This window comes from Equus caballus, chromosome 2, assembly GCF_041296265.1.
Source record: "Equus caballus isolate H_3958 breed thoroughbred chromosome 2, TB-T2T, whole genome shotgun sequence".
In the NCBI taxonomy this organism is placed as follows: Eukaryota; Metazoa; Chordata; class Mammalia; order Perissodactyla; family Equidae; genus Equus; species Equus caballus.
This window is the reverse complement of record NC_091685.1, coordinates 33,550,108-33,577,949: the sequence shown is the minus strand read 5'-3', so window position 1 is coordinate 33,577,949 and position 27,842 is coordinate 33,550,108. Positions and strand designations below refer to the sequence as shown.

General features: G+C 56.6%; 2 protein-coding genes across 27 annotated transcripts in view; both read right to left on the bottom strand.

Annotated features, from left to right (window-relative positions):
• The window catches only part of KIF17 (kinesin family member 17), a 46,546-nt gene extending 38,053 nt beyond the window's left edge, over window positions 1-8,493 (bottom strand). For 3 of the 8 annotated variants that reach the window (XM_023635584.2, XM_014737517.3, XM_005607387.4), the window contains exons 1-3: window positions 8,056-8,492; window positions 1,303-1,449; window positions 203-304 (exon numbers count right to left, since the gene is read on the bottom strand). In XM_023635584.2, coding sequence (XP_023491352.2) covers window positions 203-304; window positions 1,303-1,449; window positions 8,056-8,286 — 480 coding nt within the window. In that variant the 5' untranslated portion in view covers window positions 8,287-8,492. Of the gene's footprint in view, window positions 1-202; window positions 305-1,302; window positions 1,450-8,055 lie in introns of those variants that run through there. The other 5 variants (XM_005607386.4, XM_023635586.2, XM_070252003.1 and 2 more) reach the window with 4 other exon arrangements.
• A 1,263-nt stretch (window positions 8,494-9,756) lies between these two features.
• On the bottom strand, window positions 9,757-22,802 carry SH2D5 (SH2 domain containing 5). Of its 19 annotated transcripts, none has more exons than XR_011432720.1 (11): window positions 22,677-22,802; window positions 17,725-17,856; window positions 17,286-17,369; window positions 16,742-16,816; window positions 15,806-15,901; window positions 15,564-15,710; window positions 13,992-14,287; window positions 13,702-13,876; window positions 13,202-13,310; window positions 12,595-12,754; window positions 9,757-11,939 (listed from the first exon to the last, which is right to left on the bottom strand). XR_011432720.1 is itself a non-coding variant. In XM_070251892.1 (11 exons), exons 1-11 carry the CDS (start codon window positions 22,734-22,736, stop codon window positions 11,736-11,738), a joined length of 1,488 nt encoding a protein of 495 aa, XP_070107993.1. In that variant the 5' UTR covers window positions 22,737-22,802; the 3' UTR covers window positions 9,757-11,735. The 19 variants fall into 19 exon arrangements, 18 of the variants coding, with proteins under 18 accessions (XP_070107993.1, XP_070107984.1, XP_070107991.1 ...); XM_070251892.1 differs by having other exon boundaries at window positions 13,702-13,873; window positions 14,039-14,287; XM_070251883.1 differs by having other exon boundaries at window positions 14,039-14,287; window positions 22,677-22,795.
• Window positions 22,803-27,842: the final 5,040 nt, after the last annotated feature.

Sequence of the window (27,842 nt, the reverse complement as noted above, 5' to 3'; positions counted from 1 at the left end):
CCCCACCTCGTATGGTGGAGGGTCGGCCCATTAACCCCTCCCCTGCAACCTGGACTCCGAGAATACTCCAGAATCAAGTTCAAAAGTCCCCACTCCGGTCTGAGCCAGCACCTGGCTCTCCAGATACCTCCCCGGCTTTTCTGAGGGGACCCCACCTGATGCCAACCTCCCCCCGACCTGCCCTCGCCAGGTCTGCACCTACCTCCAGCTTCTGCTTGGTGTCAGCCCCCAGCAGGTCACGGATGTCTTCGTTGTAGATCTCCAGGTAGGAGGCCCGGACCAGGAACTTGGTATTCTCCGCGCACTGCAGGGAGCGGACAGAGAGAGCAAAGACACAGTGCCTGCCGCCAGACGTGCCCCTGCGACCTGAGCCTCTGCAGCCACGACATCATGGCAGGAGGGGGGACGTCAAGGGGAGAGGCGTCCCCAGCCCCGTCTGCCTGGCAAGCTCTCCCCTCCTTGCAGCTCTGCGGGCCCTCGGGCTTCTCACAGCTGCTTCTCACTAGTTCTCATACTGCTTTGGTCTAATGCTCTCTCTATAAACCTCACGGCAAAGGAAACGGGAGAGGCCTCCCCATTATTCAGGTAGAGAAACTGAGGCCACAGTTAAGGCCCGACCCAAGCTCTGGCCCTGGGCTGATGCCTGGCAGCTCTGCCTGTTGCCAGATACTCCTGGGGGTCACCAAAATGAGTCCCGGGAGCGGGTACAGGGGGCTCTGCAGCTGACCAGGGCCCTAGACCCGCTCTGCCCTTTCCCAGATGCAGGGATCTCTGCACATTGCCACGAATGTCACCAGGGCAATTCTCCCCTGCAGCCTGAACACCGGGATAACCAGTCCTGGCCTGGCCCATAAGGGCTCCAACTCTTGGCTTCTCTATCTCGAAAATGGGGATAATAGCCGCCTCCTGGGTCAGGGCGGGGGTTCAGTGGGATAATTATGCAAAGGGCTTTGCAACTGCTTAATAGAAACAGAAGTATGATTGTTACAACCGCTTCTCAGGGCCAACGCTCTGGGTCATCGTATCCATGTGAAATGCTAAATGAAATGTTAAAATCAAAAAATGGCAGGAGAAAAACATGGAACCAGTAGGTAGAATTTCTCAGTTTTGAGTTCTTCTCCCATCACCTTTTCAGAAATCAGAGCCAGCCTCTGCTCCCCCATGCCAAGTCAAGGCTGGCTCTGATTGCATCCTACAGTCGATGCCACGGGTCAGAGGTGCTCTGGGGCCATTTGTGGCAACGCTCGGGGAGCCGCCAGCCCAGAGCACCAGCCCTGCCCCCTCCCTCCACGAGACCCATACCTGGACGCTCTCGAAAATGTGCTCGAAGGCCCTGGGGATGACCCCTCTCTGGGAAGGCGGGTCCGGCAGGCCCTGCATGGTGAAGGACTTCCCGCTGCCCGTCTGGCCATAGGCAAAGATGGTGCCATTGTAGCCCTCAGTGACGCCCTGCGTGGCAGGACAAGACCCCTGTCTCAGCTGGCCGAGCCCAGCCAGGCTGAGGGCCAGGCCCAGGTCTGTGGGGCTGCCTCCTAACTCACAGACTCAGGGCACCTCCCTGGGTCTCCCACCACAATGGTACTGGGCTGTGTAGAGATGAATAAGGCACAGCTCTGTCCTCAAGGAGCTCACTGCCTGGTGGGTAGGCCACTGTCCCCGGGTGTGGTTAAGAGCTTGTGCTGTGGGGCCTGGCCACCTGGGTTCATATGCAGTCTCTGCTCTTACTGAGCGTGTGCCAATGAACTGGTGTTACCTAGGCTCATGGAGCCTCAGTTTCCCCATCTGTAATAAAGGATTAGAAAAGCAGCTCCTCTAAGGCTGTTGAGGTCTACCCAAGAATTACCTGCATTAGCACATGAAGTGCTGGCAAAGAGACGTACTCATTCAATGTGCCCGGGATGTGGATTCTCATAGAAGGCGAATGAGAGAAGGTCAGGTAACAGGCAACGAGAGGGAGTGCAAACAGGGGAAAAGAGAACAGTGTGCGAAGAACCAGGCGAAGCTTCCTGGCAGGTGGGAGTAGAACCGGGGGAGTAGAAAGGGTGGCTTGGATTTTGACAGGTGACAGGAAGAGGAAGGCGTTCCAGGCTGAGGGGACAGCTTGACGCAGAGAGGTGAGGGGCTATGAGCAGGGGGAGCTGGGACAGGGGGATGGAAGATGAGGCTGGAAGGAAGACAGGAGGCAAACTGAGTCATTCTTCATGCACCGATGCGCTCATTCCACACATACTGACTCTTCTCGGTGCCCACACTGTGCTCGGCTGGGACAGAGCAATGAACAAGGCGGACACCCCAGTCCCTGCCCTCACACAGCTCAGGAACTCACAAATTCTAGAACTTAGTATGGGGGAGGAGGAATCCTGTATCAGAACGTGGGCCCAGAGAACTGCTCCCAGGCCCCGAGGGCCCACACGGCATCTACGCCCAGTTCCACTGCAAAGACCCATCCTGCAGACCAACAGGGGGCTCAGGCTCCCCAGGGACTGCTGGGGAAGGAGACCACAGCTCCTCTGAGGGACAGGTCTCATTTTTATGGGCAGAACTGGACGAGCACCTGTCCCCTGTCCAAGGAAACCCTGACCACTGTGTGGCTTCCTGCAGCTCATCAGAGGGCGGGGGCCACACACAGGGATGGGCCCCGTCATTGGGCAGGGGCAGTGGCAGACCGATCACCCAACCCATAGCCTCCACAGCAGGGGTACATGAAGCCCAGGAACATCACGGTGCCGCTCCAGGAGCACCAATGTCACCCAGACCTGGAGAAGGGGTTCTATACTAAAATTAATACAGCTGTACCGTCCAGGAGGGCAGCCCCTAGCTGCAGTAGAAAGGTGCCTGGTCATTTATGATAAAAACTCTGAACAAAATGGGCATAGAAGGAAACTACCTCAACATAATAAAGGCCATATATGACAAACCCATAGCCAACATCATACTCAATGGGCAAAAACTGAACCCCATCCCCCTGAAAACAGGAACGAGACAAGGATGCCCTCTATCACCACTCTTATTTAACATAGTACTGGAGGTCCTGGCCAGAGCAATCAGGCAAGAAAAAGGAATAAAAGGAATCCAAATAGGGAGGGAAGAAGTGAAACTCTCGCTGTTTGCAGACGACATGATCTTATATATAGAAAAATCCAAAGAATCCATTGGAAAACTCTTAGAAGTAATCAACAACTAGAGCAAAGTTGCAGGGTACAAAATCAATTTGCATAACTCAGTAGCATTTCTATATTCCAACAACGAACTAACAGAAAAAGAACTCAAAAACACAATACCATTCACAATCGCAACAAAATGAATAAAATACCTTGGGGTAAATTTAACTAAGGAAGTGAAGGACCTATGTAATGAAAATTACAAGGCCTTTCTGAGAGAATTGGATGACAACATAAGGAGATGCAAGGACATTCCATGTACATGGATTGGAAGAATAAACATAGTTAAAATGTCTGTTCTACCTAAAGCAATCTACAGATTCAACGCCATCCCAATCAGAATCCCAATGACATTCTTTACAGAATTAGAACAAAGAATCCTCAAATTCATATGGGGCAACAAAAGACCCCGAATTTCTAAAGCAATCCTGAGAAAAAAGAACAAAACGGGAGGCATCACAATCCCTGACTTCAAAACATACTACAAAGCTACAGTAATCAAAACAGCATGGTACTGGTACAAAAACAGGTGCACAGATCAATGGAACAGAATTGAAAGCCCAGAAATAAAACCACACATCTATGGACAGCTTATCTTTGACAAAGGAGCTGAGGGCATACAATGGAGGAAAGAAAGTCTTTTCAACAAATGGTGCTGGGAAAACTGGAAAGCCACATGTAAAAGAATGAAAATTGACCATTCTTTTTCACCATTCACCAAAATAAACTCAAAATGGATCAAAGACCTAAAGGTGAGACCTGAAACCATAAGGCTTCTGGAAGAAAACGTAGGCAGTACACTCTTTGACATCAGTATTAAAAGGATCTTTTCGGACACCATGCCTTCTCAGAGAAGGGAAACAATAGAAAGAATAAACAAATGGGACTTCATCAGATTAAAGAGCTTCTTCAAGGCAAATGAAAACAGGATTGAAACAAAAAAACAACCCACTAACTGGGAAAAAATATTTGCAAGTCATATATCTGACAAAGGCTTAATATCCTTAATATATAAAGAACTCTCGCAACTCAATCACAAAACATCAAACAACCCAATCAAAAAACGGGCTGGAGACATGAACAGACATTTCTCCAAAGAAGATATACTGATGGCCAATAGACACATGAAAAGATGCTCATCATCGCTGATCATCAGGGAAATGCAAATCAAAACTACACTAAGATATCACCTTACACCCGTTAGAATGACAAAAATATCTAAAACTAATAGCAACAAATGTTGGAGAGGTTGCGGAGAAAAAGGAACCCTCATACACTGCTGGTGGGAATGCCAACTGGTGCAGCCACTATGGAAAACAGTATGGAGATTCCTCAAAAAATTAAAAATAGAACTACCATACGATCCAGCCATCCCACTACTGGGTATTTATCCAAAGAGCCTGAAGTCAGCAATCCCAAAAGTCCTATGCACCCCAATGTTTACTGCAGCACTGTTTACAACAGCCAAGACGTGGAAGCAACCTAAGTGCCCATCAACAGACAAATGGATAAAGAAGATGTGGTACATATATACAATGGAATACTACTCAGCTGCAAAACAGAACAAAATCATTCCATTTGCAATAACAGGGATGGACCTTGAGGGAATTATGTTAAGTGAAATAAGCCAGCGAGAGAAGGATAATCTGTGTATGACTCCACTCATATGAGGAATTTAAAATTATGGACTAAGAACAGTTTAGTGGACACCAGGGGAAAGGTGGGGTGGGGGGTGGGCACAAAGGGTGAAGTGGTGCACCTACAACACGAATGACAAACGTTAACGTACAACTGAAATTTCACAAGATTGTAACCTATCAACTCAATTAAAAAAAAAAAAAAGAAATGTGCCTGGTGCGGCTGAGGAACTGAATTTATTTTATCTTATTTTAATTGATTTATACTTAAAAACTGAAGTGATATAAAATATTTTTCCACTAAACACAATTTTATTTTTTGTGTTTCATTTCATTTTAACCGTTACCACTTTAGCATCTGAAGATTCATGCCGAGTGTAAAATAGATACCAGATTTCAGACTTCATATGAAGAATGTAAAATAGCTCACTAATAGTTATTATATAATGATAATATCTATTATTGTTATGTTTTATTGAAATGATAATATTTTGGAAGTATTGGGTTAAATTAAATGTAGGATTAAAATTAAGTTCCCGGGGCTGGCCCGGTGGCGCAGTGGTTAAGTGCGCACGTTCTGCTTCAGTGGCCCGGGGTTCACAGGTTTGAATCCCGGGTGTGGACCTAGCACTGCTCATGAAGCCATGCTGTGGCAGGCGTCCCACGTATAAAGTAGAGGAAAATGGGCACAGATGTTAGCTCAGGGCCAGTCTTCCTCAGCAAAAAGAGGAGGATTGGCAGCAGCTAGCTCAAGGCTAATCTTCCTAAGAAAAAAAAAAAAATAAAAAAATAAAGAAAATTAAGCTCCCTTGTTTCCTTTCGCTTTTTAAAATGTGGCTACTACAAAACTTCAAATTATGTATGTGGCTCATGTTATATTTGTATTAGAAAGCATTGCTCTCGAGCTGTGCGGTCCAACATGGGAGCCACCGGCCACAGGCGGTTACTGAAATGTAACAATTGCAATTCAGCTCCTCCGTGGCAACAACCTCATTTCAAGTGCTCACTTGCCACATACGGCCAGTGGCACCTACCTGGACAGCCCAGATACAGAACCTGTCCATCACTGCCGGAAGTTCTATAGGACAGTCCTGTTCTGGAGTTGAGGAAAAACAACTTTACACACATTTTGGGAATCTGCCCTTAACTCGTTCCGAGACACTCCAGACCTCAGCTTCCCCATCAGGAGTGATGACTCCAGGTCACACCACCACAGAGCCTGGTGAAGATCAAATGCTATGAGCTGGTCTCCACCTGGAAGGCCCTTTCCTCCACCTTCTTGCCTGGCCAACTCCTTTCATCCTTCAGGCCTCAGCTTAGACCTCACCACTTCCAGGAAGCCCTCCCTGCCTGCCCTCTCTTCCCATCCCCTCCAAGCCCAGGTGTGCTAGCCTTCCCTATGCTGCTGAAGTCCCCAGGGCTTCTCCTCCCGCTCATCACCCTGGATCAGAGCTATCAGCTCAGCTGCTCCTCCACCTGACCATGAGCTCGCGGAGGGCAGCGCTCCCCAAGCCTGGGATGGGGCCTGGGATGGAGAGGCTGTTTGTTAGCTGAATGAACGAATGAGAAAGAAGGTATGTCACGCTGAGTTTGAGGCGCCGTGGGCTGTCCAGGCGGCTGACAGAGTCCCAAGTGCTGGGGGAACCTGGGACAGACAGGAGAGCTGGAGCAGAGCTCTGATGTAGTCACTGTGTCCTCAGTGTCTCCTCCTCTGGGCTGGGCTTCCTGGGGACCCTGACAAGGGAGGCCTCTCCTGGATTACTTCCGGGTTGAAGAGGGAACTGAGTGCCCCCGGCAACAAGCAAGGCTGAGGCCCAAAGGAGGCAAGGCCAAGGAGGCAGGCCACACCGGGATCTTCAACTCTCTGAGGGGCCGACCCTGCGGGAGGGAGCAGAGGGGCTCTGTGGGGCCCCAGGGACAGAGCCCAGGTGGCGGCCGAAAGCTTCAGGGAGGCTGACCCTGACTCACCGTGCAGAACGGTCTTCTTGGAGCCAAGAAGCAAAGGTGGAACGGGCTGCTTTGGGAAGAGTGAGCTCCTGCCACTGGCTGGCCATTTAAGGACCCCAGGGGCCGGGGGGCGGGGGTGGGGAGCGGTGCAGGGAGGTGTGAACAGATGATCCCTCAGGTCCCTTCCAGCCTGGGAATGCGGGATGGCAGAAGGACAGCCTGGCCAACCCCAGACGCTGGGACCATCCCCCGGGGGGAGCTACCCTCATGCCCTGGGCGTCATCTCTGGTCAGGCCCCGGCCACTGGGGAGCTCTGGGCTTCAGAACACTTCAGCCCTCTCAAGGGCTCTGACTGACTCTTGGCAGAAGAGATGGGACAGCCAAAGGAGGTGATCTCGGGGACGTGAGCTGGCCAGAGCCTCAGGCATCCCTGTGCAGCTTCAAGCGAGGGAGGGCGTATGCAGCATTTCCCAAACTTTTCCTTTTTTCCTCGAAAAACCTGTGACATCTCACTTAATGAGCTATTCGCTGAACAGTTGGGGAGATGGTAGAACGGGAGCCCTTGGCCAGGAGACCCGGGGCGCAGCTCCAGCCCCACCTCTGCCAGAAACTCACTGTGGGAGCTTGGCCCGTTTCCTCTCTCTGGGCCTCAGTCTCCCCATTTGTGAAACCTGAGTGCCGTCCCTGCTGTGAAGCCCCAAGGAGCGACCTAGTGTGACAGCGCTCTAGAAAGCAAAAGCCCTACAGAGTGAGAAACAGCTGTTGGCTCCTTGTCCCTCCGCGCTGAGGAGGAAGACGATGGCACCTTACACCAAAGGTAAAGGTTTGCCGCTCCTCCCAGACAGAGGCCAGGCCTTCTCTCTGCAGACGCGGGGAGCCAGCCACGTCTTCTCCCCACACGGGCTGGTAGCGGCGGGAAACCCGACGGAGGAGGAGGGAGAGGCGGGAGGGAGGGAAAGCAGAGGGGTGGCCTGGGAGGAGGAGGCTGGGGAAGAGGCCGAGCTGTCAGAGAAATCCTGAGGCTCTCGGCCGAGGCTGGAGGGCAAGTGGTCTGGGGGCTGGAGTCCTCGTGGGAAACGGGCTGGAAGGGATGGGGCTGAGGACCGGCCTTGGCACTGGCGACAGCGCACACCCGGAGGCGACACTGCGGGCGGGCTCCAGCTGGCTCCTGCCTGGACGAAAGTCTTCAGATCAACCTGCAGGTGTCCACCTGCACCCCTCGAAGGGCCTCCGCGCCCGGCGAGGGGCAGTGCCGTCCCTTCCGGTGGCCCCAAGCCCTGGCCCGGGGCCGGCCTGGCGTGCGCCCTCACCTCCACCAGCGGGTAGGCGATCTCGTTGTAGATCTGCTCGGTGAAGTGGTCCATGGAGTAGGCGCCGTCGAAGGTGAACTGCTTGGGGGGCTCGTCGGCGGCGCCCGGGTTCTGGATGAAGCACTGGCCGCGCGCCGCGTCCACCGTCACCACGGGCTGGCAGCTCAGCTCCCGCTCCCGCTGGTTCATGGGGCGGCAGCGCACCACCACCTTCACCGCCTCCGAGGCCATGGCGCGCGGCGGGGACGCGCGACCCCGGCCGGGGGCCTCGGGAGGAGGGGGGAGCGGCGGGGAGTCGCAGGACCCGGGCCGGGGCCGCCGCCTGTCCCCGCGCGCGGGCTCGCCCGTCCCTGAGGCCCTGCCCGGGCGGGGAAGGAGGGATCCGCGCTGCAGGCGCCGCCGCAGGACCCGCGCCCCCAGGGCCCGGCCGCCGCCGCCGCACGCACGCGCCGCGGCGTTCGCGGTTGCTGGGCAACCCCCGTGGCGTCACAGCCGCGGTCCTGGGGACGTCGGCGCGGTGGTCGCTCCCGCCGCGGGGAGCATCCATCCCCTGGCTGGAGGCCGGCGCGCGCGGGCTGCCCGCGGGGAGGCTACGCGCTGGTTTCGCAGGAGCGTCTGCCTGCTCCGTGCCAGGCGCTCCACATCCTTTCTCTTCTCTAATCCTCACGCCGGTTCAGAGAGGTTAAGCAACTTTCCCGAGGTTGCCCAGCTAAGACAAGGAGGCCGGGCTTGACTCCACCTCGGAGATGGCTACAAGAGGATGGGCCTCACGAGGGGGTTAGAGACCTACCGAGAAAGGCAACAAGGACCTTGCTGCCCTTTATCCACACCCCTGTACTGCCTCAGGGGAAGGCTGCTCCAGAGCCTGTCACAGCCCCCAGGACAGAACACAGCTTCCTTCTAATGCCACCCCTCGTTTTTTCTAAGACTCAAGATTAACAAAACAAAACAAAACAAAAAAACTTCGAAAGCCAAAGGCTTTTGGCTGGAGAGGCTCCTGGCCTCTCTCTCCCGGCTCAGCACAAGCCCCTCCAGCCACAATAGCAGCTGTCACGCCTCTTCTGGGCCCCCTCTGCGCAGAAACTGACAGCTATGTTCCAGCACTATGACAGGCCCTGGGAGACACCCCAATCCCTGCCCTCCGGGAGCCCATAGTCTCTGGGGGGCAGACTGACCTTGGAAACAAATATCCCACAGACAAAAATCCAATCAATGAAACAGTAATTGCAAACTAAAGAACTAGTTCTATAGAACATAGACCAATGATACCACCCAGACCTGGGCGGTGGGGCGGGGGGGGGGGGGCGGGTCCAGCGGTCAGGGCAGGCTTCCTGAGAGCGACAGGAACTGAGACAGTAGGCTTGAGGAGTCAACCAAGCAAAGGGAGGGGAGGAGGCCAAGGAGACCTGTCCAGGCTATGCAAAGGTCCTGTAGCCTGTTGCAGAAGCAGAAGGAAAGCCTGAGTTGCCAGAACATAAGGACTTGAGTTGTTTTCCCATAGGAAATACCCACTGAAGGTTTTCAGCAGGAGGGACAGGCTTTGAATAAATCTACCTATCTGATTCCTTCTGGACTTCCTGAGCCCCTGAGGACAGGACCTCCGTCTGGTTCGCCATGGGCACCAGGAATGTTTGGCAAACAAAAACAAAGCAGGCCAGCTGGACCAGGACCTCCCTTTCAGAGACAAAGTCTGCCCAGACAATCGGAAGACACACATTTTATTTGTTTCAAGTACACACAGTAAGGAGAGCTGCGCTCCCCGGGTGGTGCTGGTTGGAACAAAGAGGAAGCGGTGATCTGTAATTAAGACACTGAGGCGTTTGCACACATGGGTCAAAAACCTCGTCCTATTTGTACCACGTGATCAGTAAGTGCTGTGTGAAGGAATGTTAAAGTGCTTTGGGAACATTCCTGACGCCCCATCCACATGGGTCATTTGTGCAACAAAACACATCCCTCATACGGTGAGCTCCGGCCTCCGCCTGGGCCGGTTCCCAGGGCGTCTCCAGACCTGTGCTCCTGGTCCCACATCAACAAACCCCTCTCCTGGCGGCCTCCCCCAGGGACCAGGGCTGTGCCCAGGGAGGAGACGGGTTTTAGTAGAAATGGCCATAAAATGAGTCCTGGCTCCCACTCACATTCAGTATAAAATCAGGGCTGAGGGCCCAGGGAAAAGACCCCCAGGGGACTGCTTCCTCCTACCCCTGAGACGAGAGTGACAAGGTCCCTAGCCAAGGCCACTTCCTGGGCAGGGGGCCCCCACTCCCCAGGATCCACCTTCTTTCTCTTCTGTGGGGCTGCCCTCTTCCTTCCAGGAGCCAGAAGTCTGACTTTCAAGGCGCCGAACAGGCACAGCCCACGCACGGATGGGGAGGGGCAGCCCCAGATGCGCCAGGAGGCCTGAGCCTCAGGAAGAGGAGTCCGTTCAGTGAACTTGCTCCCCAGCTCTAGTCGGTAGATTCAAGTCTGCCTGTCAACTTTACCTATAAAGGGGGACGCCTGATCTCTCGGTCACTGCAGGGCCACTGCATTAGATGAGAATTGTCTTCCCAGACCCCCAGGCCCCCCACTGCCCACTGAAGTCAAGCCCCTTCTGGCAGGGCCTCCATCAGTTCTGTCTTTGGAAGGTTTGCTCTGACGCCATCCGCAATGGGGCTGGCCTAGTGAAGTGGCCCCTGACAGCCATGGCCAGTGCCATATTAAGGAAAATGCCACCGCCGGGGGGCTTCCCAGACAGCCACTAAACGCAGACTGGCCTGCAGGACGAGGGGGCAGGGCCTCCCTGCAGCTCACTGCTGGCCCCTCCCATTCAAACGGGCAAGGAAAGGAGCCTGGGTGCGTATGCATCCTGGTGGGTCTCAGGGGCGTGGGGACGGGGATGGCACCAGGACATGCGCTCCGAGCAAGCAGGGATCACAACCCTGTGGTTCTGAGTGGAGACAAACCCGCCTTCCCAAGCAACGCATGAGATTCTGCGCTCTGTCTGCTGCTCCACGTCCACCTGCACACAGTGGCCACCTGCACGTGGGCTTTGGGTGGCATGGCTCTCCGTCCACCCTGCCCTTTCTGCGGCCTCCGAACCCTGGTCCCTCAGAACTCACAGGAAGACTCCTTTACCCCCAAAAGACACCAGAAAGGCTGGGCTCTGTCTGTCTGCCCGGATGTGGCCACAAGCCCCGCTGTGTCATCTCTGCTTGCTCCTGGGGAGAGGGAGGCTCCCCCCAGGCCTCTGCCCAAAGTGAGCACTTGCTCCGGGCTCCCCAAACACCTCTCCCAAACGAGTCGGGAGCTCTCTGAGGACTCCTAGGCAGGGCCCCAGGCCTGGCCCCGGCTGCACCTCCATCGTGAACGTACCTGCTGGCCCACCTCAGAGAGCTCCCCTCCTAGGAGCCAAGTGAAGCCCAGAGATGACAAGCATCCAGAGTCACCCAGCAAGTTCACAGAAGCCTGGAGCTCCAGCTGCCCCTCCGGCAACCCCAACGGGTCCCAGGCCCTGCGAGAAGCCATTGGCAATCCCCAATCTCAGGGCTCCCCCCCACGGGTGGTGTAGTGATGGAAGACTGGTCCAAGGGGCAGAGTGACTGGATGGAACAGGTGACCAGCGGGGTGGAAGGACAGAGTGGCCTGCTGAGGCCCGGCAGCCAGGGAGAGGCAGGGCCATTGGCGTGGGGCCCAGCCTCTTAGCCCAGGCCCTGCAGTTCTGCCTCCGACTTGGCATGGCCCAGGGGCCGGAGTGTCCGGGGAGGCCTGCCCTCGGGCCCGCAGTCCTGCTCCTCGTAGCTGGGGTTCAGGCGGCCCATGTCCAGGGCACAGAAGAGGCTGCGCTCGGTGCCCGCGTGGTGCTCCACCAAGGCCTCCAGGCTGGGGAACTCCGCCGGCAGGTGCTGGGGGGGAAGGGCCTTCAGCTCCCGCGTCCCCTTCCCCACGGCGCACCGGGGTACCACCACCCCGGCCCACGGGTCCAGCCCCACCTTGGAGAGGAGGGAATCTGAGCTGAGAGGTCCCCATCCTGCTCACAGCACGGTCACCCACCATCTCCTCCCTTCTCCCCTCCCAGCGGGGTCAGGACTGAGACGCTCGGCAGCCAAGGAAGGGCGCACATGTAAGAAGCCCTGGCCGCCCTCCCTGGACACCTGCCATCGGGCCGCCACTCCACACCTGAGACTCAGGGGCTGTACGAGCTGGGGCAAGCCCTACCCTCTCTGACTCAGTTTCCTCCTCTGCTAAAGGATGCGTTAGGGTGTGGGAAAGGCAGACTTTTAAAAGCCGGGATTCCTACAGAAACGTGAGGCATGACCCCAGCCCCAGACTCTACTAGACACACCCCTCCGAAAGCGCCCTGAGGCGAGCGGCCCTAGGGCGGAGCCCGCGGGTAGAGGTGTGGCCGGGGGGCGGGGAGGCGGGGCGGCAGGGCCAAGGACAAGGAGCTGGATGGAGAGTCAAATGAAGGGCGGGGCCGGAGCCGACAGGGACGGGGAGGCGGGCTCGGGAGCGCGCGGTGAGAAGGGGCGCGGCAGGGCGCCGGCTGCCCGCACCCACCTCCACGCAGAAGCGGCCCACGTGGTTCCGGAAGACCTGGTGGGGCACCACGCCGCACTGCGTCCGCACCGACAGGCACCACTGGCCGCTGGCGCCCGGATCGGGCCACAGCAGGAAGGCCCCCAGCACGTCTCTCCGCAGCAGGGCGAGGGCACTGGGCCTGGGAGCGGAGGGGAGGGGATGAAGGCAGGAGCCCTGGGCGCACGCAGCCTCCCGTCTCCCCTGGGCAAGGGCACACAGCCCACAGCACGGGAAACAGGCGCCTGTCCGGAGACGCCTTGGACGAGGAAAGCTCTGAGACTTCCTTTCTGAAAGGTTTCTAAGGGTCCTTAATTGTTCACAAGACCAAGACCCAATCAGGAGAGAGCTTGAAAGAGCTGACATCTAGCCAGGCGTCCCCTGCGACAGGCCAGGTGCGCAGGGATCTACCTGGATTACAGGTTTGAACCTCTGTAGAAAACTGAGGCCAGGGCAGTGAAGTCCCTGGCCTGGGGTCGCCGAGGTCAGGAGCACTGCGCCCTTGTGCCCGTGTCAGGGCCCTGGGGGAGCCCACGGCCTATTTCTCTGTCCACCCCAAGCGGCTGGGCACCCGCCAGGCCCCTCCTACCTGGAGATGCCAGCAAAGGCCCAGATGTTCTCCGTCAGGCTGCCATCGCTCTCCACCAGGCACGAGGGGCCACCAGGACCCCGGGGCCACGCCTCCCATGCGGCAGGAACTGTGGAGACCACCGATGACCCCTCCACTATGGAGGGGTCAGAGAGAGGCCAGCCCCCTGCTCAGCCCGCCTCACCCCCACAGGCCCCATCACCCCATGCTTGTCTCTTCACCAAGCCACCACCCCCAGCCCGGGAGGCACACATCCAGCCCCTCAAAATACACCTCCACACACAGGCACACCCCATGCACACCCACCGCCCAGTTAAGGCACATGGCACCTGTGCCAGCCCCAGGCACACAGCCCTGGATGCACATCCACACACAGGCATCTGCTGGGAGACACAGGCACAGCCGTGCAGAAAGGGACGCCAGGCCACCCTGTCTGACTCACACAGGTGCAGACAGACACTCACGCAGGCATGCATGGGGCAGGGCATCCGGGTACTCACAGGCCTCCCGCGCCGACAGCTGCAGCTGGCTCTCATAGGTGCAGCCGCGGTAGGCCCCGGAGCGCAGCACTTTGCTGCGAATGGCCTTCTTGCGCACCAGCGTCGGGGAGCAGTAGGGGTTCCCCAGGCGGGTGTGGCGGGCACCCCCACGCCCTTCCAACTCTGCCAGCTCCTTCTAGGGCACCAAGAGGGGCCCACAGGGCAGGCAGACTCAGGCTCAGCCGGGTCAGGTCAGGCAGCGCCCCCTCCCCTAAAATCCAGCACCCCCCACAGGACCCCCAAACCCTCACCCAGTTCCCTTGTTCACTGCCCGCTCCCTGGCTGGGGGGCTGCGTACCCCACTGCCCACGGGCCCCTCTGCTGGCAGCCGCCGGAAGGAGACCAGTGCATGAACATTCTGTGACAGCTGATCACGGCCGAAGGGTTCCCGCACAAGGCCAGGGGAGCCCCCAGGGCTGGACAGTGGCTTCAGGGGCGCGTCCCCTGAAGGCCCCAGGCAGGGCTCAGGCTGCGCCCGATCCTCAGGGTGCTGCAAGAGGTAAGCGAGCTGGAAGGAGCGGCAGAGCAGCAGGTGCAGGATCTGGACCTGGGGAGGGGGCGGGCTGGGCTCAGTCAGGCGAATCTTCCTGGGGAACCTTCAGGCATCAACCGACTCATGGTCGGTGCATGCAGCCCCCCAGCTTGGGGTGCTCTTCCCCATTCTGGCCAGGAAAACGCCGACTTATCCCTCAAAAGCTCACCACCATGCAGCCTCCCATACCAGCTTCCTTTATTCATTTAACAAATACTGAGCGTCTCCTTTATTCCAGGACCACGCTTGGAGCTGGGAATCCACGGGCTAAATGCTCTCCCACCCCTCGGTTTACCGCCCGCTCCCTGCGCACTGGGCAGTGCCCTCTCAGAGGAGTGGCTAAGAGCCCAGGCCCTGGACGCAGAGAACCGGGGATCCAATCCTGGCTCTGTCAGTTAGGAGCTGCCATGTGACCCTGGGTAGAGCCTGGCACCTCTGTGCCTCAGTTTCCTCATCCTCAGCCCCCTGTGCTCCTTCAGTGAAATGGAGCACAGAAAACCCCCAGCAGAGGCCCAGCACATTCCACCCGCCACACACATCATCCAGCCCCAATACGCTGGGACCGTGAATTCCAGAAGATCCAGGGCCACATCTCAGCCACCTGTCACTCCAGCAGCCAGCACAGGGCTCAATGTACCGGGGTGACGGCAAATGCTTGCTGGACGGAATGAAACCCAGCCTCTGCTTGCCAGATTGGCTGCCAACGCTCCGTTGTTCACAGCGTCATCCTGGCTTTGACTTCCAGGATCTACCTGCCTACCCGCTTGCCCCACAGGACCAAGCACCAGAACAGTTCGAGACCTGGAGCCAGCCTCTGCTCTCAAAGAACGCCAGTGATCGTAATTAGGGACAGACCGATGATAGAGTGTGGTTTACGTCACAGGACCGCAGAAGGAGGGGGGGTCTAAAAGACTCAAGGGGGGCCTCACAGACATGCAGGCTGAGCCTTGAAGGGCAAGCTGGGATCTGTCAAGATGAGAAAAGGAAGGGGATTCCAGGTAGAACAGTGTGAGCAGAGGCCTGGCAGGATGAGCCTCCAATTTCTAAACGCATGGCCTGGTCCCTACCTTCCAGCCCTGGGGAATGCTGAGCCCACTGATTTGCTGTGGTGGAGTGCTCAGTGGGCAGAGCCACAGAAGGAGCCCGTGTGGTGAGGGGTGCATGGTTGGAGGCGGCTCTGGCCGATGTGGCTGAGCCCTCCCAGGCCTCGGGCCCTGGAACCCACGCTGATGCACAGCACACCCCCCACTCCAGCCAACGTGGCAGTCCCCCTGCCCTGGGTCCCAGATACCTCTCCAGGCTGGCTGCCCACAAAGAGGTGGCAGAAGAGCTTGCTGGCCGGGCTCCGGGGGTTTCGGGCCATGAAGGCAAACTGGCAGTCAGCTGGGCACCAGGTGGAGTAGAGTATGCGCCTCAGGGCGTGCGCCATCAGGAGCACCTGGGCAGGCAGCGGGCAGGATGGCCTCCATCAGACCCGCCACCTGGCCTGCAGCTGCCACCCCAGTCCGTGCCAGCCCTGCGGGCCCCACACACCTGCTGGCAGGCCTCCTGGGTCTGCTCTCCAGCCTGCGTGCCCAGCTTAGGGCCCACCCAGCTCCTGGGGTGAAGAACTCTTCCCTCCTTCCAGGTCTGCCCAAACCCCACTTCAAATCAGAACCCCCCTTCTCCCCGAAGCCTCGGGGCTTGGATCCCTTGCTCCCCGCCGCTGCCGAGCTGCTGGTTGGGATGGTCACGCCATGTTATGGCACTAGGGGCAGCGCATTCACGGCCTGCTCAGTCGCAGGGAAAGGGGCAGCAGCAGGCCCTGGGGGGCACGCCTGGTCTCTGGAGTCAGATGACCCAGGTTCGAGTCCCGGCTCTGCCACTCACTCTCGGGTGGCTTGGGCAGGTGAGCACAGCCCTCTGAGCCCTCTCATGATAAATGTCAAGTGGGGACCGAACCCCTCTGATAGGGCTGTTGGTGGGGCTTCGTGAGCCTCATGCAAGGGGCACAGGACCCGACCCCGGAGCCCCTGTGATGCACAGCTCTGGGACACCTTCGCGCCACGGCCCAGAGTTGTGCAGTGTGAGTTGTACACAGTACAGAGTACAGAGTCGTACAGTTAGTGGTCAACAAACACTGACTTGCCCCAGGAGGAGGAGGAGGGGCATCCAAGCGGGGGCTCCCAACCGGCCCCCAGCCTGCGTCTGGCCCCCATTCCACAGTCATAAGGGGCTGGCCACAGCCCTCAGGCCACCGCTGCGCAGGCCGACAAAGAGGCTGGGACCTGCAAGACCTCACGGGGCTGGATGGTCCTGAGCTTGCCCTGGGGGGAGCCCTTGGAGAGAGAATGCCCAAAGGTCCAGAGCGGGCTGGGAAGCTGGGGTGGCTCAAGGGGCAGCGCAGGGCCCGGGGAGAGGCGAGTGCATCCAGAAGGAGCAGGACACCTGTCCCATCCAGGCCTCGCCGGCACCCACACAGGCTCCTACCTCACCCTCCCCGCTGTAGATCTTGAGGCCCTGAAGGCTGAATTTCAGGATGACGGCCCGGCGGCGGGGACAGTCCTGGGAGGGAGAGAGTTGGTGGGCGCAGGCATTACCTCCCGGGCCCTGCCCAGCCTCAGTACCAGTCACCACAGGCTGGTCAGCTAAGCCCACCCTGCCTGCCAGGACAGTGGACCCCCAGGAGCCGGGGAAGTGGGGATGGCAGACCACCTCCCAGCCAGAGCCATAGCTGGCCATCCCCCGCATCTCACACCTGTGGCTTCTACTTGCGGGCACAGGTCACGACTGCCCAAGGGAAGGGGTCCCTGGGCATAAGGGACATGGTTCCAGCAACCTAGGTGTGGTCCTGACTGGGCCCACCTCTCAGAACAGCTTTGGTCCTGCCCCTCCCTGGGCCTCACTTGCTCCATCTCTGTGACTGGGGGTGGGATGGATCAGATGGTCTCAGGGGCCATTCCCAGCCCGACATTGCAAGCAAGGCTGCGATCCCCACCAGGGAAGTCCCCTCCCAGCTCCCCAGCCCCGCTACCTTCAGTGCCCAGAGCTGCTGTTGCACCAGCCACACGCTCTCCTGGGTGTCCAGGTCGTCCACGGGGAAGGACCCCACATACTGCTTGGGGGTGGGGTGGGGGAGGGAGGGTGGCAGGGGAGTCAGGCCCTTGGCTCCTGATCTCCGGCCTCCAAATTCCCCCTCAAACACACACTCTGCTCTGTCAGGTCAGTGTGGACAGTGACAGAGCACTGGACTCGAAGTCCAGGCTCTGCTACTTTCCCAGGAGGTGACCTTGGTCAAGCCACTCAGCCCCTCTGAGGCCCCATCTCCTCGGCTGTGCACACATACACATTCCAGAGGCTGGGGCAGGGAGGGAAGACAGGAAATAGATCCTTGACACACAGCTCCTCCCCACCCCCAGGGCTGCCACTGTCACCACCCACCAGAGCACATCCCACGAGGCAGCCCCACCCACCTGTGCAAACCTGGTGATGCACCTGGGCCGGTGAGGGGCAGGGCCACAGTCGGAGGCCCTCCGGCCCCCTGCCCCAGCCTTCTGCATGGCCCCCAGGGTGCTCAGCTTCAAGTTCCCCAGTGGGGGAGAAGGCTGCAAAGGGGAGGGGGCAAAGTGGGTTCCAGGCAGTGGAGCCACAGTGCTCCCCATCAGAGGCCGGTGCGCCCCCTCATCCGACAAATTCTTACTGAGCGCTTGCTGTGTGCCAGGCAATGTCCTGGGCACTGGGGACACGGGGACACCCAGCCCTGAATAAAATGACAAACGCCCTGCCTACGCTCACGGAGCCAACATTCTTGTCGGGGAGAAAGACACTACACTAAATGATAAGCTATGGAATATGCTGGATGGTGATAAAGCGGAGACGAGGATGTGGAACGCGGGGTTAGGGGGGTGACAGCAGCCAGGAGGGCGTCACTGAGGACTGAGGTCTGGGGAGAGGACTGAAGGAGGTGGTGTGGCAGTCCACGCCCTGGGTCCTCTGTGCTCTGGGCCTGCCCTGGGCTGGAAGTCGAGGGTATGGACACGTGTCCAGCTTACACAAAGCGCCAGGGGGTGGGGGGCAGCCTGGGAAGGTACTGCCCAAGAGGAAGGGTGTGACAGCAACAAGAACAGAGTCTGCAAAGGCACAGAGGAGAAAAAGCAGCCAGAGCAGCAGGCTGGAGCCAGGCTGAGATCAGCCTTAAATGTCACACCAGGGAATTGAGGCTCTGCCTGTGGGCAGTGGGGAGCCATCGCAGGTTCCAGGGCAGGAGCTCTCTAGTCCCGTGGCGGGGGGGGGGGGGGGGTCGGCCCATGAACTGGATGGCTAGAACTGTTTCGCAGGCCCCTGGCTCATTCGGCTCAGCCTGGCTTCCGCCCCTGCCCGAAGCCCCCAGCTGCAACCAGACGCTCACTGATGCTGAGTCAGGAGGGAGGGAGGGTGGACAACTGCCTGGGGGCTGAGGAGTCCTGTGCCCCCACCCAGCCCAGGTTCTGGTCTTTCCCGGGCCCGTCTCCCAGTTCCACTGGTGGAGGAGAGGAGGAAGCTCCCTCACAGACTGTCCTCAAGGGCAGGGAGAGCCCTTCCTCCCAGAGCTCCGGACCACAGCTGGTGCTCAGTGGATGTGGAGTGGATGCATCACAAAGAGGACTGGCTGAATGCCTCTGCCCAAGTCCCCAAGGACGCAGATCCCTCAGTCTTCCCTGGGGCCAACTTAGACCCCCACCCCCGTCCCGCATCCTGGCGGGTTCTGTCTCCCCTGGCTACTTGTAATCATTGCACTTGGGATCAGAGAGATCTGGGTCCAAATCCTGTGTGACTTTGGGCGAGCCACTTCACTTCTCTGAGCCTCCACTTCCTGATCCCAAACCTGGGATAATGTGAGGATTTGGTGAGAACGGAATGGAGGAGCAGCACGATGTCAGCTAGGCTCCCAGCTGATGCTCAACAAATACGGTCTCACGGGGCAGAGGGGACCCCAAAGCCTGCTGTTCAGGAGGGAGCTGGGGGGACGGCGAGGTCGGGACACTTTCAGTGCCCTCCTTGCACCAGGCCACGCCTGAGAGGAGAGCGCCCAGTCCAGCAGGGCAGGAGGGGAGGCCTGGGGGCCATGATTCCTGCCAGAAGGCTGGTATCAGACAGGTTGCTAGGCAGGAAATGGGTGCGTTCCGGGGGTGCTCCCCCCAGCTTTAGGAGCCCTTGGAGAAGGACGGTTTATGTGCTTTGGAACTGACACTCTCTGTGCAAAGAGCCCCGGACTGGCCCCTGCCTCTGGCTGCCCACGACCTTCAGCCCAGGCTCCGGCCGGGGGAAGTCGCCAGCAGCAATCTACCGCTCAGCACGGGAAGAGCCTGAAAATAAAGGCTGCCCCGTCCCCTGGCGCCCTCCTGGCTCCTCCCTCCTGCACCCTCTGCCCTCCTGCTTTTCTGGGCTCTCACACCCCTCTGCTCCTCGGTCCTGATCACTCTTCACATCGTGTCCATCACCTATCATTCATTTTATGTTTAAATAAAGCAAGGTTAGATGTGCAACTGGCACAAAAGCCACGTGGCCCCGGCTCCAGGTATGCAGCTGGGCTTCCAGGGAATCGGCCTTTGCTTCACACTCACATCACAGGCTGCGCTGCCCGGTACTCGCAGGCGGTGGGGAACAGAGGATGCAAAGACCAAAAACTAAACGGGCAGGCGAGAGGGAGAGGGGGAAAGAATAGAGGATGAAAAGGCAGCAAGAGAAGTGGGAACCAAGGGCGGTGAGGAGAAGACAAAAGGAGAGCGAGAGGGAGGATGGGAGGAGGGCGAGAGAGGGAGCACATTTCGCATCTGGCCTGTGCTGCTGACACAGCCCCTCAGACACCCAGAGTGTGGGATGCGAAGGAGCCACGTGGGTCATCACACATGCACACACTCGCTCGCACACTCGCCCGGACGGCCGTGCCGAGGGCTCGACAGCCTCCTCCCTCCGGACTCAGAGCTGCAGCTCTCCAGGAGGACACCCCAGTGTCTCGGCTGTGGGGTGGGGAGGCCAGGACACAGGCCCTCTAGTGGCCCCCTCACCCACCCTCACCTGATCCTTCCCCATGCCCGGCAAAGGAGAAGTTTCCTCCTTCCCGTACCTCCCTCCCAAGTCGGAGGGGGGCCTCAAGTTGGGGGCTGCCCAGGGGCGCAGGGAGGGCACCAGGCTCACTCTCACCCCGGCAACAGACCTGCTGACCCGTTCCAGGCACAAATGTCCATTTCTCTCTTTGGACCAGACCTGCTTTTCCAAGGTTTTGCACAGGAGCCTGGCTGCGCCAGCACCTTCCTAAGTGGACACATCTGGATGAGGCTGGGGCTCTTCTCTTGCTCCTCTGAGGTTTTCCAGGTGGCCCTCCTTAGAGACAGGGGACTGGATGGGTTGACTCGCCTTGAGGGTCAAGGACGGGCCCTTGGCTGCACAGCACCCTAGCTGGGTTGTGTCATAAGGAGGGCCCACATTCACAGCATCGTGGGAGACCACTCAGCCTGGGCTTTGCAAAGGGTGACTGGGGGGCTGAAGTCACTTGCCCAAGGTCACAGAGCACAAGGGGGTAGCTGGGAAGCAAAGCTGGGTCTCTTCCCCTAGGCCACGGCAGGGCCCTTCTGCTCAGACCCCGCTCTCCCAAGTCAGCAGGGCGTCCACCTTTGAGGTTTGGTGGGTCCCAGCCTATCCAGCCGCCCAGAACACCCCAGCTGCCAGGGGCTGATCTGATCAGCAAAACAGCCGCTTTCTCTCTCTGACTGCCTCCCGGCCAGGTGGCCCGGGGCTTCCAGAGCCACTCTGCTCACTTGCCTCACCCCCACTGCCTTTGGCTCAGCCACACACAAGAGTCCCCTGCCCCAACCTACCACCTGGTGCTCCCCCCTCCCACCTGCTCGGTGCCACAGGGTGGGAGGAGACCGAACCCTGCAGCCTGGGGTTCAGACTGTGGATTGTGGGGTCGGACTGTGGGGTGCAGGCAAGGTTGGCTGATGCGACCTGGCCAAGTCACCTAACCTCACAGGCTCCATTTCCTCAGCTGTAAAGTGGGGTAATATCAGCAGCTCCCTCCGGGCTGTGCCTCTATCCGTTCCTTCTGAGAATATTTGCGGGCGCCGACTACGTGCCAGGTGAAGAAAACACAGTCCCTGCCCTCACCGAGTGCCCAGGCTGGGCTGGGGGGACGGTACGGGAAGCCAACAGCATTTCAGGGGGCTTAAGTGATCTGGAGGAAAGTACAGCAGGGTGAGGAGGGTATGAGATGTATGTGTATGTGTGTGCGTGCTGGGGGATGCTATCCAGCACAGGGTGGTCGAGGACGGCCTCTCCAAACACACGACACTGAGCGGAAAGCACCGTTTGCAGGATGAAGTGTCGCCGAACCCGCGGACCAGGCCGGCGCCCGGGCGGCACGCAGCGCTCCACCGCGTGGGTCATTAGTCCCGCTATTACTGGAGCCTGGGGAGCGTCCAGGCTTTCAGTGACAGCCCCCGGCCCGGGGCAGAGAACCTCCCAGGACCCACCGAGGGGCGAGCGAGGAAGGACGCTGGCGGAGGGGCGGTGGAGGTGATGGCAGAGGTGACAGACGGTGATGGCGAAGGTGATGGACAGCGACGGAGCGAGCGGACGGAGGTGCTCCTCCCCACCAGATCCCCTCCCTCCTCTCCGCGCCTGGGGACCGAGCCCCGCTCCCGCCGACCCCCCAGCCCCAGCCCCGGCCCGGCTCCCCAGCGCTCACTCACCGCGCCAGCCGCGTCTCGAGTGGCGTCGCTGCAGCTCGGCTCGGCGATCCCCGCGCAGCCCCGCGCGTCTCCGCCCCCGGCCGGCCCGGCGCCCGCCCCGCCCCGCCCCCCGCCGCCCCCGCGCCCCCGCGCCCCCCGCCCCGCTCGCCCCCCACGTGGCCGCGGGAACCCGCGCCCGCGGTCCCCTGGCTGCGGTGCCCGCCTTCGCCCACCAATCGACGCCCCCGGAGCGGCTCCGCTCGGCCGCACCGCCCAATCAGCGGCCGCGAGGGGCTCTGGCTCCGCCTCCGCCGGCTCGAGCCCCGGCGCTCCGCCTTAGAGAGCGAAGGGGCCATCCTCGCCGCCTAGGAAGCATCTTCCCGGGCTGGGGGTGCTGGGTGCCCGGGCCTCGCTGCCAGTTCCCTCCTCCTGGAGAGTCCCTCCCCTCCCGCCCCCTGGCCTGGCTCCAGCAGCTCCTCCTCAGAGAAGCCTTCCCTGACCACCAGTGACTCCTCCACCCCCTGCAGATCCCTCGCGACTCTTGCTGGTCATCCCACTCCTCTTTGTAGAGTGCAGGCGGCACTGATCAGGAGAAGCCTCCGTCCCCGGTGCGCGGGACAGAGCGCGGCTCGTAGGAGGCATTCCGTGGTGGTTGTCTTGACGAGTGAATGAATGCGCTCAGGACCTGGCCTCTGGGGGAAGCGGGTCAGTCTCACCCTTCCTTCCGTCATCCTCAGAGGGCTGGGCGTGGGGGTGTCGCGCATCCCCGTCTTCATCCTCCTCCCTCCGGGCCCTTCTCGTAGGAGGATTAACTGAGCCTGCGTAGCTCAGGGCCCGCTCTGAGAAGTCTTGGCATGAACGTTATCATTGCGCAGGAGCCTTGACCCTGTCCTTCGGGGAAATCCACTTAGATGGGGGGAAACTGGGGAGCGAAACCAGCCACAGCTCTCAGCTGGAGGGCACTTTTGTTCCTATCAGGCCAACACCTGCAGGTGCCAAAAAATATATCGCAAGCACGATTCAGCCCAACCTTTAGAGTGTACTAAACCTGAAATCTGCAGAGAGGAAACACCAGAGCCCGCCTATGTGCTACCCCTCAGACAGGCTAGGACACGGGGCTCAGGTCCTGGAGGGAGACAAGGGCTGCACCCCAGGAGGGAACACCCTGACTGGGTCTGGGGGCCTCAGGGCCCCAGGAGGGGGCAGGTGTGAGCCATGCAGGCCCACTGGGCATTCGTTCCCTTTGTCTCCCGAGAGCATCTGGAAGGCCTTCCAGAGGCAGCATGAGGAGTAAAGGGTGGCCATTTGGGCACTTCCTCTTACCACATGTGGGGCCTTGGACAAACACCTTAATCCCTTTAATCCTCCAGTGCCTCATCTGTGTTACTAACACCTGACTCACAGGGATGTCAAGATTCCAATGAGCCAGTGTGGACTAAGTACTTGGCACAGTACCTGACCCATAGGAAGTGCAGTGCTCAGTAAATATTAGCTGGAGTTAAACTTTGCTTTTCTTCTTGAGTTTCTTTCCTGTATGATTGAACGGCAAGTGTTGATTGGGTTCCACGTGCCAAGTGCTCCGGGAAACACTTCACTGAGGCCATGTGACAGCCTGAGTCCAGTGATGAGGATGGAGACAGTTTACAAGTTGGTCCTGCTTTCCAAAAATCCCAATTTATGAAACTCAGAGTACACAAAGGATAAAGGGTTAATTCTTGCTAGCCTTCCAAAAAAGTGTGTACATTTTTTTCTTCTTTTTAAAGACTGGCACCTGAGCTAACAACTGTTGCCAATCTTTTTTTTTTTTCCTGCATTTTCTCCCCCAAACCCCCCCAGTACATAGTTGTATATTTTTTAGTTGTGGGTCCTTCTAGTTGTGGCATGTGGGACACTGCCTCACCATGGCCTGATAAGCGGTGCCATGTCCGCGCCCAGGATCCGAACTGGCGAAACCCTGGGCCACTGCAGCGCAGTGCGCGAACTTAACCACTCGCCACGGGGCCGGCCCCAGCATGTACATTTTAAATAGAGGACTTGCCAGTTACTAGATTCACAGTCCCCACTTTGAGACTACTCAGAGGAAACAACACAAGCCACAACTGTGTTAACTACTGGCTCTAACAAGCTTCTGACGCAATTAATTCTGATGCGTACCATTTTTAAAATAGTGACAGGAATTTGTTTCAGCTCAAAATGAAAATAGACCAAGGAGTTAAATTCGGATGGTGAAATAGTTAAAACCAAGGGGAGAATTCTGCCCTCTAAATCTTTCTCAGAAGGGGACAGAGGGTCAAGATCTGAGTGGCCGGCACTGCGCTAGGTCCTGGGGCTGGAGATTACAACAAAACACACGAGCCACCACAAAACCAGATCCAGAAAGAGAAATGTGTGAAAGATGTATGTGACAGTGACTCCTGACTCCACAAACACTAAGGATCCCGTTATTGGTCTTCAGCCCCACTCAGGAATACAATGTTTCAAAACCAAATGCATTTACACATTTGAAGTTCACTCCTTCATTTTTATTCATGCATTAAAGTAATTAACTGCCTATCTGAGCTATTCGTCAGGTTACCAAATTTGTTGATCTAATTCAACTCAAAGCACAGGCGCTCCAAGCCTCTACCACGCACGTAGACTGCCTAATGGTACATTAGACCTCCAAGCTCAGAGGTTCGCACCAAAGGGAAGAAACTCCAGTGGGTGTCAGCCACGTCCTGGGCAAGCCAACCCAGCTCCACTCAGGACCGCGGCATAAAACAGCCATCACTGCATCCTTCCCTGCCTCAGGTATCTCATCCCACCCTCATGACGACACATCCCAGGGTAGGACTTCAACCATGGGATTATTGACTCACTTTTTCAGGAAGCCCACAGAAGTTACCTATAGTAAGCAGGGGAAGGAATGACAAAAAAGGCAAACTCGGGTGGTGGGGTCATGATTCCTGAACACGCATGGTATTTCCTGATGAGTCAATGACAATTACTAAACTACACAAGTGTGAGCTTGCTATCACACACTCTCCTTTTCTTTATAATCCCAGAATCTGGTCCTGGAGTTGCCAGCTGACGAATGTGAGTGGGAAGTAACAGCGCATCATTTCAAAGCTGATCTCCAACAATAGGACTGAACACTGGAGCCAAGATGGTGAGCTTGGAATAGGCTCAGCACAGCAGCTCAAACGCGTCTGCTCTGTATAGCACATGCTTCCATGTTTCCTCAGTAGCATCTTCCCACGTTGATACTTTCCGCCTTAAGCACCATTCTTCTGTCCTCTCAGGTATGTCCGCACGGGTGTCCTTGCAACTTATCCCCAATATTGCACCCCCCAAAATGTGGCCTAGAACAGAAATTTTGATAAAATTCTAAGACGTGTTCTAGGCTGAATTCTGCCCCCGTCTCCATTAACAGTTGAAGTCCTAACCCCTAGCGCCCCAGAACGTGACGGCGTCTGGAGACAGGGTCTGTGAAGAGAGAATTAAATTCAAAGGCAGTCATCAGGGTGGGTGCTAATCCAGTAAGACTGATGGCCTTATAAGAAAGGAACTTTGGACACAGACACGTGGAGGGAGGGGATGTGAAGACACAGGGAGACCGCCATCCACTGTGGCTGTCCTTTTCTCTGTAACCCTACTCCCCATCCACAGCCAGCTAAGGTGCCAGGTTTGGCCAGGTGGCAGCTGATGGCAGCCTAGGTCTCTGGTGACCCCCACTTAGAAGGTACTCACATTCCTTGCCCACCTGACTTCTCTTTTCTCCTGCTCCTTGCATGGCAAACTCAAAGCTGTATACGTTTTTTCTTGCTCATCTTTTAACCGGTACAACCCTCTTGTAACTTGTTGCTGGACGTTTTGCTGCCTCAGCTATCTGTGTACAAAACCACAAAGGAAGGCGTGGAGGAAAGGTGATTGTCCCCAAGTCTACCAGGCCTGGGTTCATGGCTAATGTTACCACTTACTGCATGTTCAATTTGGGGAAAATTAACTAAATTTACTTACTTCTGAAAATTGGGGATAATTTCACAGATCTCTGAGAATATATTTGTGAGGGTTTCAGAGTGCGATTAAAGTGCTTAGCAATAGGAAACTACGATGAATGGCAGTTTAAACCACAAAACTGAACTCCTGTGAAACTGGATATTCTGGCTCAAAAAAAAAAAAAAATCAGTCTTTCCTAAAATTCTAAAATGACTTAGTAACCTTAGTGTAGTGCACATGGTTCAATCTTTCTTTGATGCCTGATAATCTCATTGCCTCTGGGTAGTTAGTCTAAAAAAAAAAAAAATTATGGATTTAAACCGTCTTATCTTACAGATGAGGAAATCAAGGCTCAGGGAGACTAAGTGGCTTGGCCAAGGTCACACAGCTGGTGAGTGACACAGTCCCCAAGGACCACTATGCAGGACCACAGCTACAGATGTCAGGACACTGGGCTGAGTGATGTACTCTAGCCAGGAGTCAGTCTCAAGTTGGAATTGATGAAAATTTCATTCTACTGCACCAGCAAATTTAAGTTACACAAAGAAGTAATATAAAGGATTTCAGTTTGACATGAGAAGAATTTCATCAGAGCAGAACTTCTCCAACAGTAAAACGGATGAGCAAGGCTGCTGTGTTAACTCTCGGGTTTCAGGAAAAAGCCTATCTGCTGGTATTGGGCAAGCAAAGCAGGGGAGCAGACGAGTGAGGTGTCTTTCAGGATCGTGAGTAAAGCAGCAAGGATTTCTAGCATTCCAGCTCATGGGTACTAAGCAGATATCATGTCCAAAAAATTCCGCCGTCAGACAATCCCCACTCCGGAATTCCTCTTGGTAAGCCTCATGGAGTCCAAGTTCACAGTTTATAAAGAGCAAGAAAGCTGCTTCCTCAGCAACACAAAAGTTCTGGTAGAAGCTGTGGCTGCTGGAGGAAAAGCTTCCCAAGTTTCAGCATCCTGTGAGCTGAAAGAATTCGACTATAAATTGTGAAGAAACCAGAAAATGTCCCATGGCTACGATTTGAGAATGATCAAGTACCTGTACAGTGCCCTAAAAAAAGCCCTTAGGGCAGCCTAGATAACATTTCCCAGTAATCAAAGATCTAATTTTAATAGTTCTTACCAAAATTCTTAAATCAAAAGCCACACTGACTGCTATTAGCAACCTTACTAATTTCATCTCATTTCCAAATCCTCTGCACTCTACTAAATAAGCCTTTTCTTTTCTGTAAATAGAACATGGGTGTCACTGGGCTGTAGGATAACGGGAGAATTCAGAAGTTTGAAAGATTGCCAAGGGGAGACAATCGAGCAGAGCAGCTAGAGATGGCTCTGTGTTCGGAGTGCCTGGGTTTCATTCTGGCTTTGCCACTTACTATGACCAGGGGGCAAATTTCTGAACCTCACTCTGTGCCTGTTTCCCCTTCTATAAAATGGAGATAATAAAGAATGACCATCTCACAGGGTTGCTAAGATTAAACGAGATAATACACATATAGACCCTGACATGTAGATAAAAATCAGTTAGCTATTATTGTCTCTATTATTATTTAGGTAACAAGTCACACTTCTAAGTACACTTTATCAAACATATTCAAGGCATCCTAGAGAATGGTCTCTTCGCTAAGCAAAGATTTAATAGCAAATACTGTTTATACATTTATATGCAATATCAAGAGAGAGATTTGCAACGTCTTGGGAAGGTACCTTCTGAAGCCTCCTTTGACATACCACTTGTTGACAAAGCAAATTAGGAAAGGTTAAAACTAACCTAATAAATTTAAATAATCAAAGGCAGACAATTCCTCCAATAGAAAAAAAACCCCATTGAAATTAAGAATCTTCTGGAAAATGATAGAAGGAAAGAATATAGTAATAAAGATGGTAGAGATTTGTTTCTTAAAAA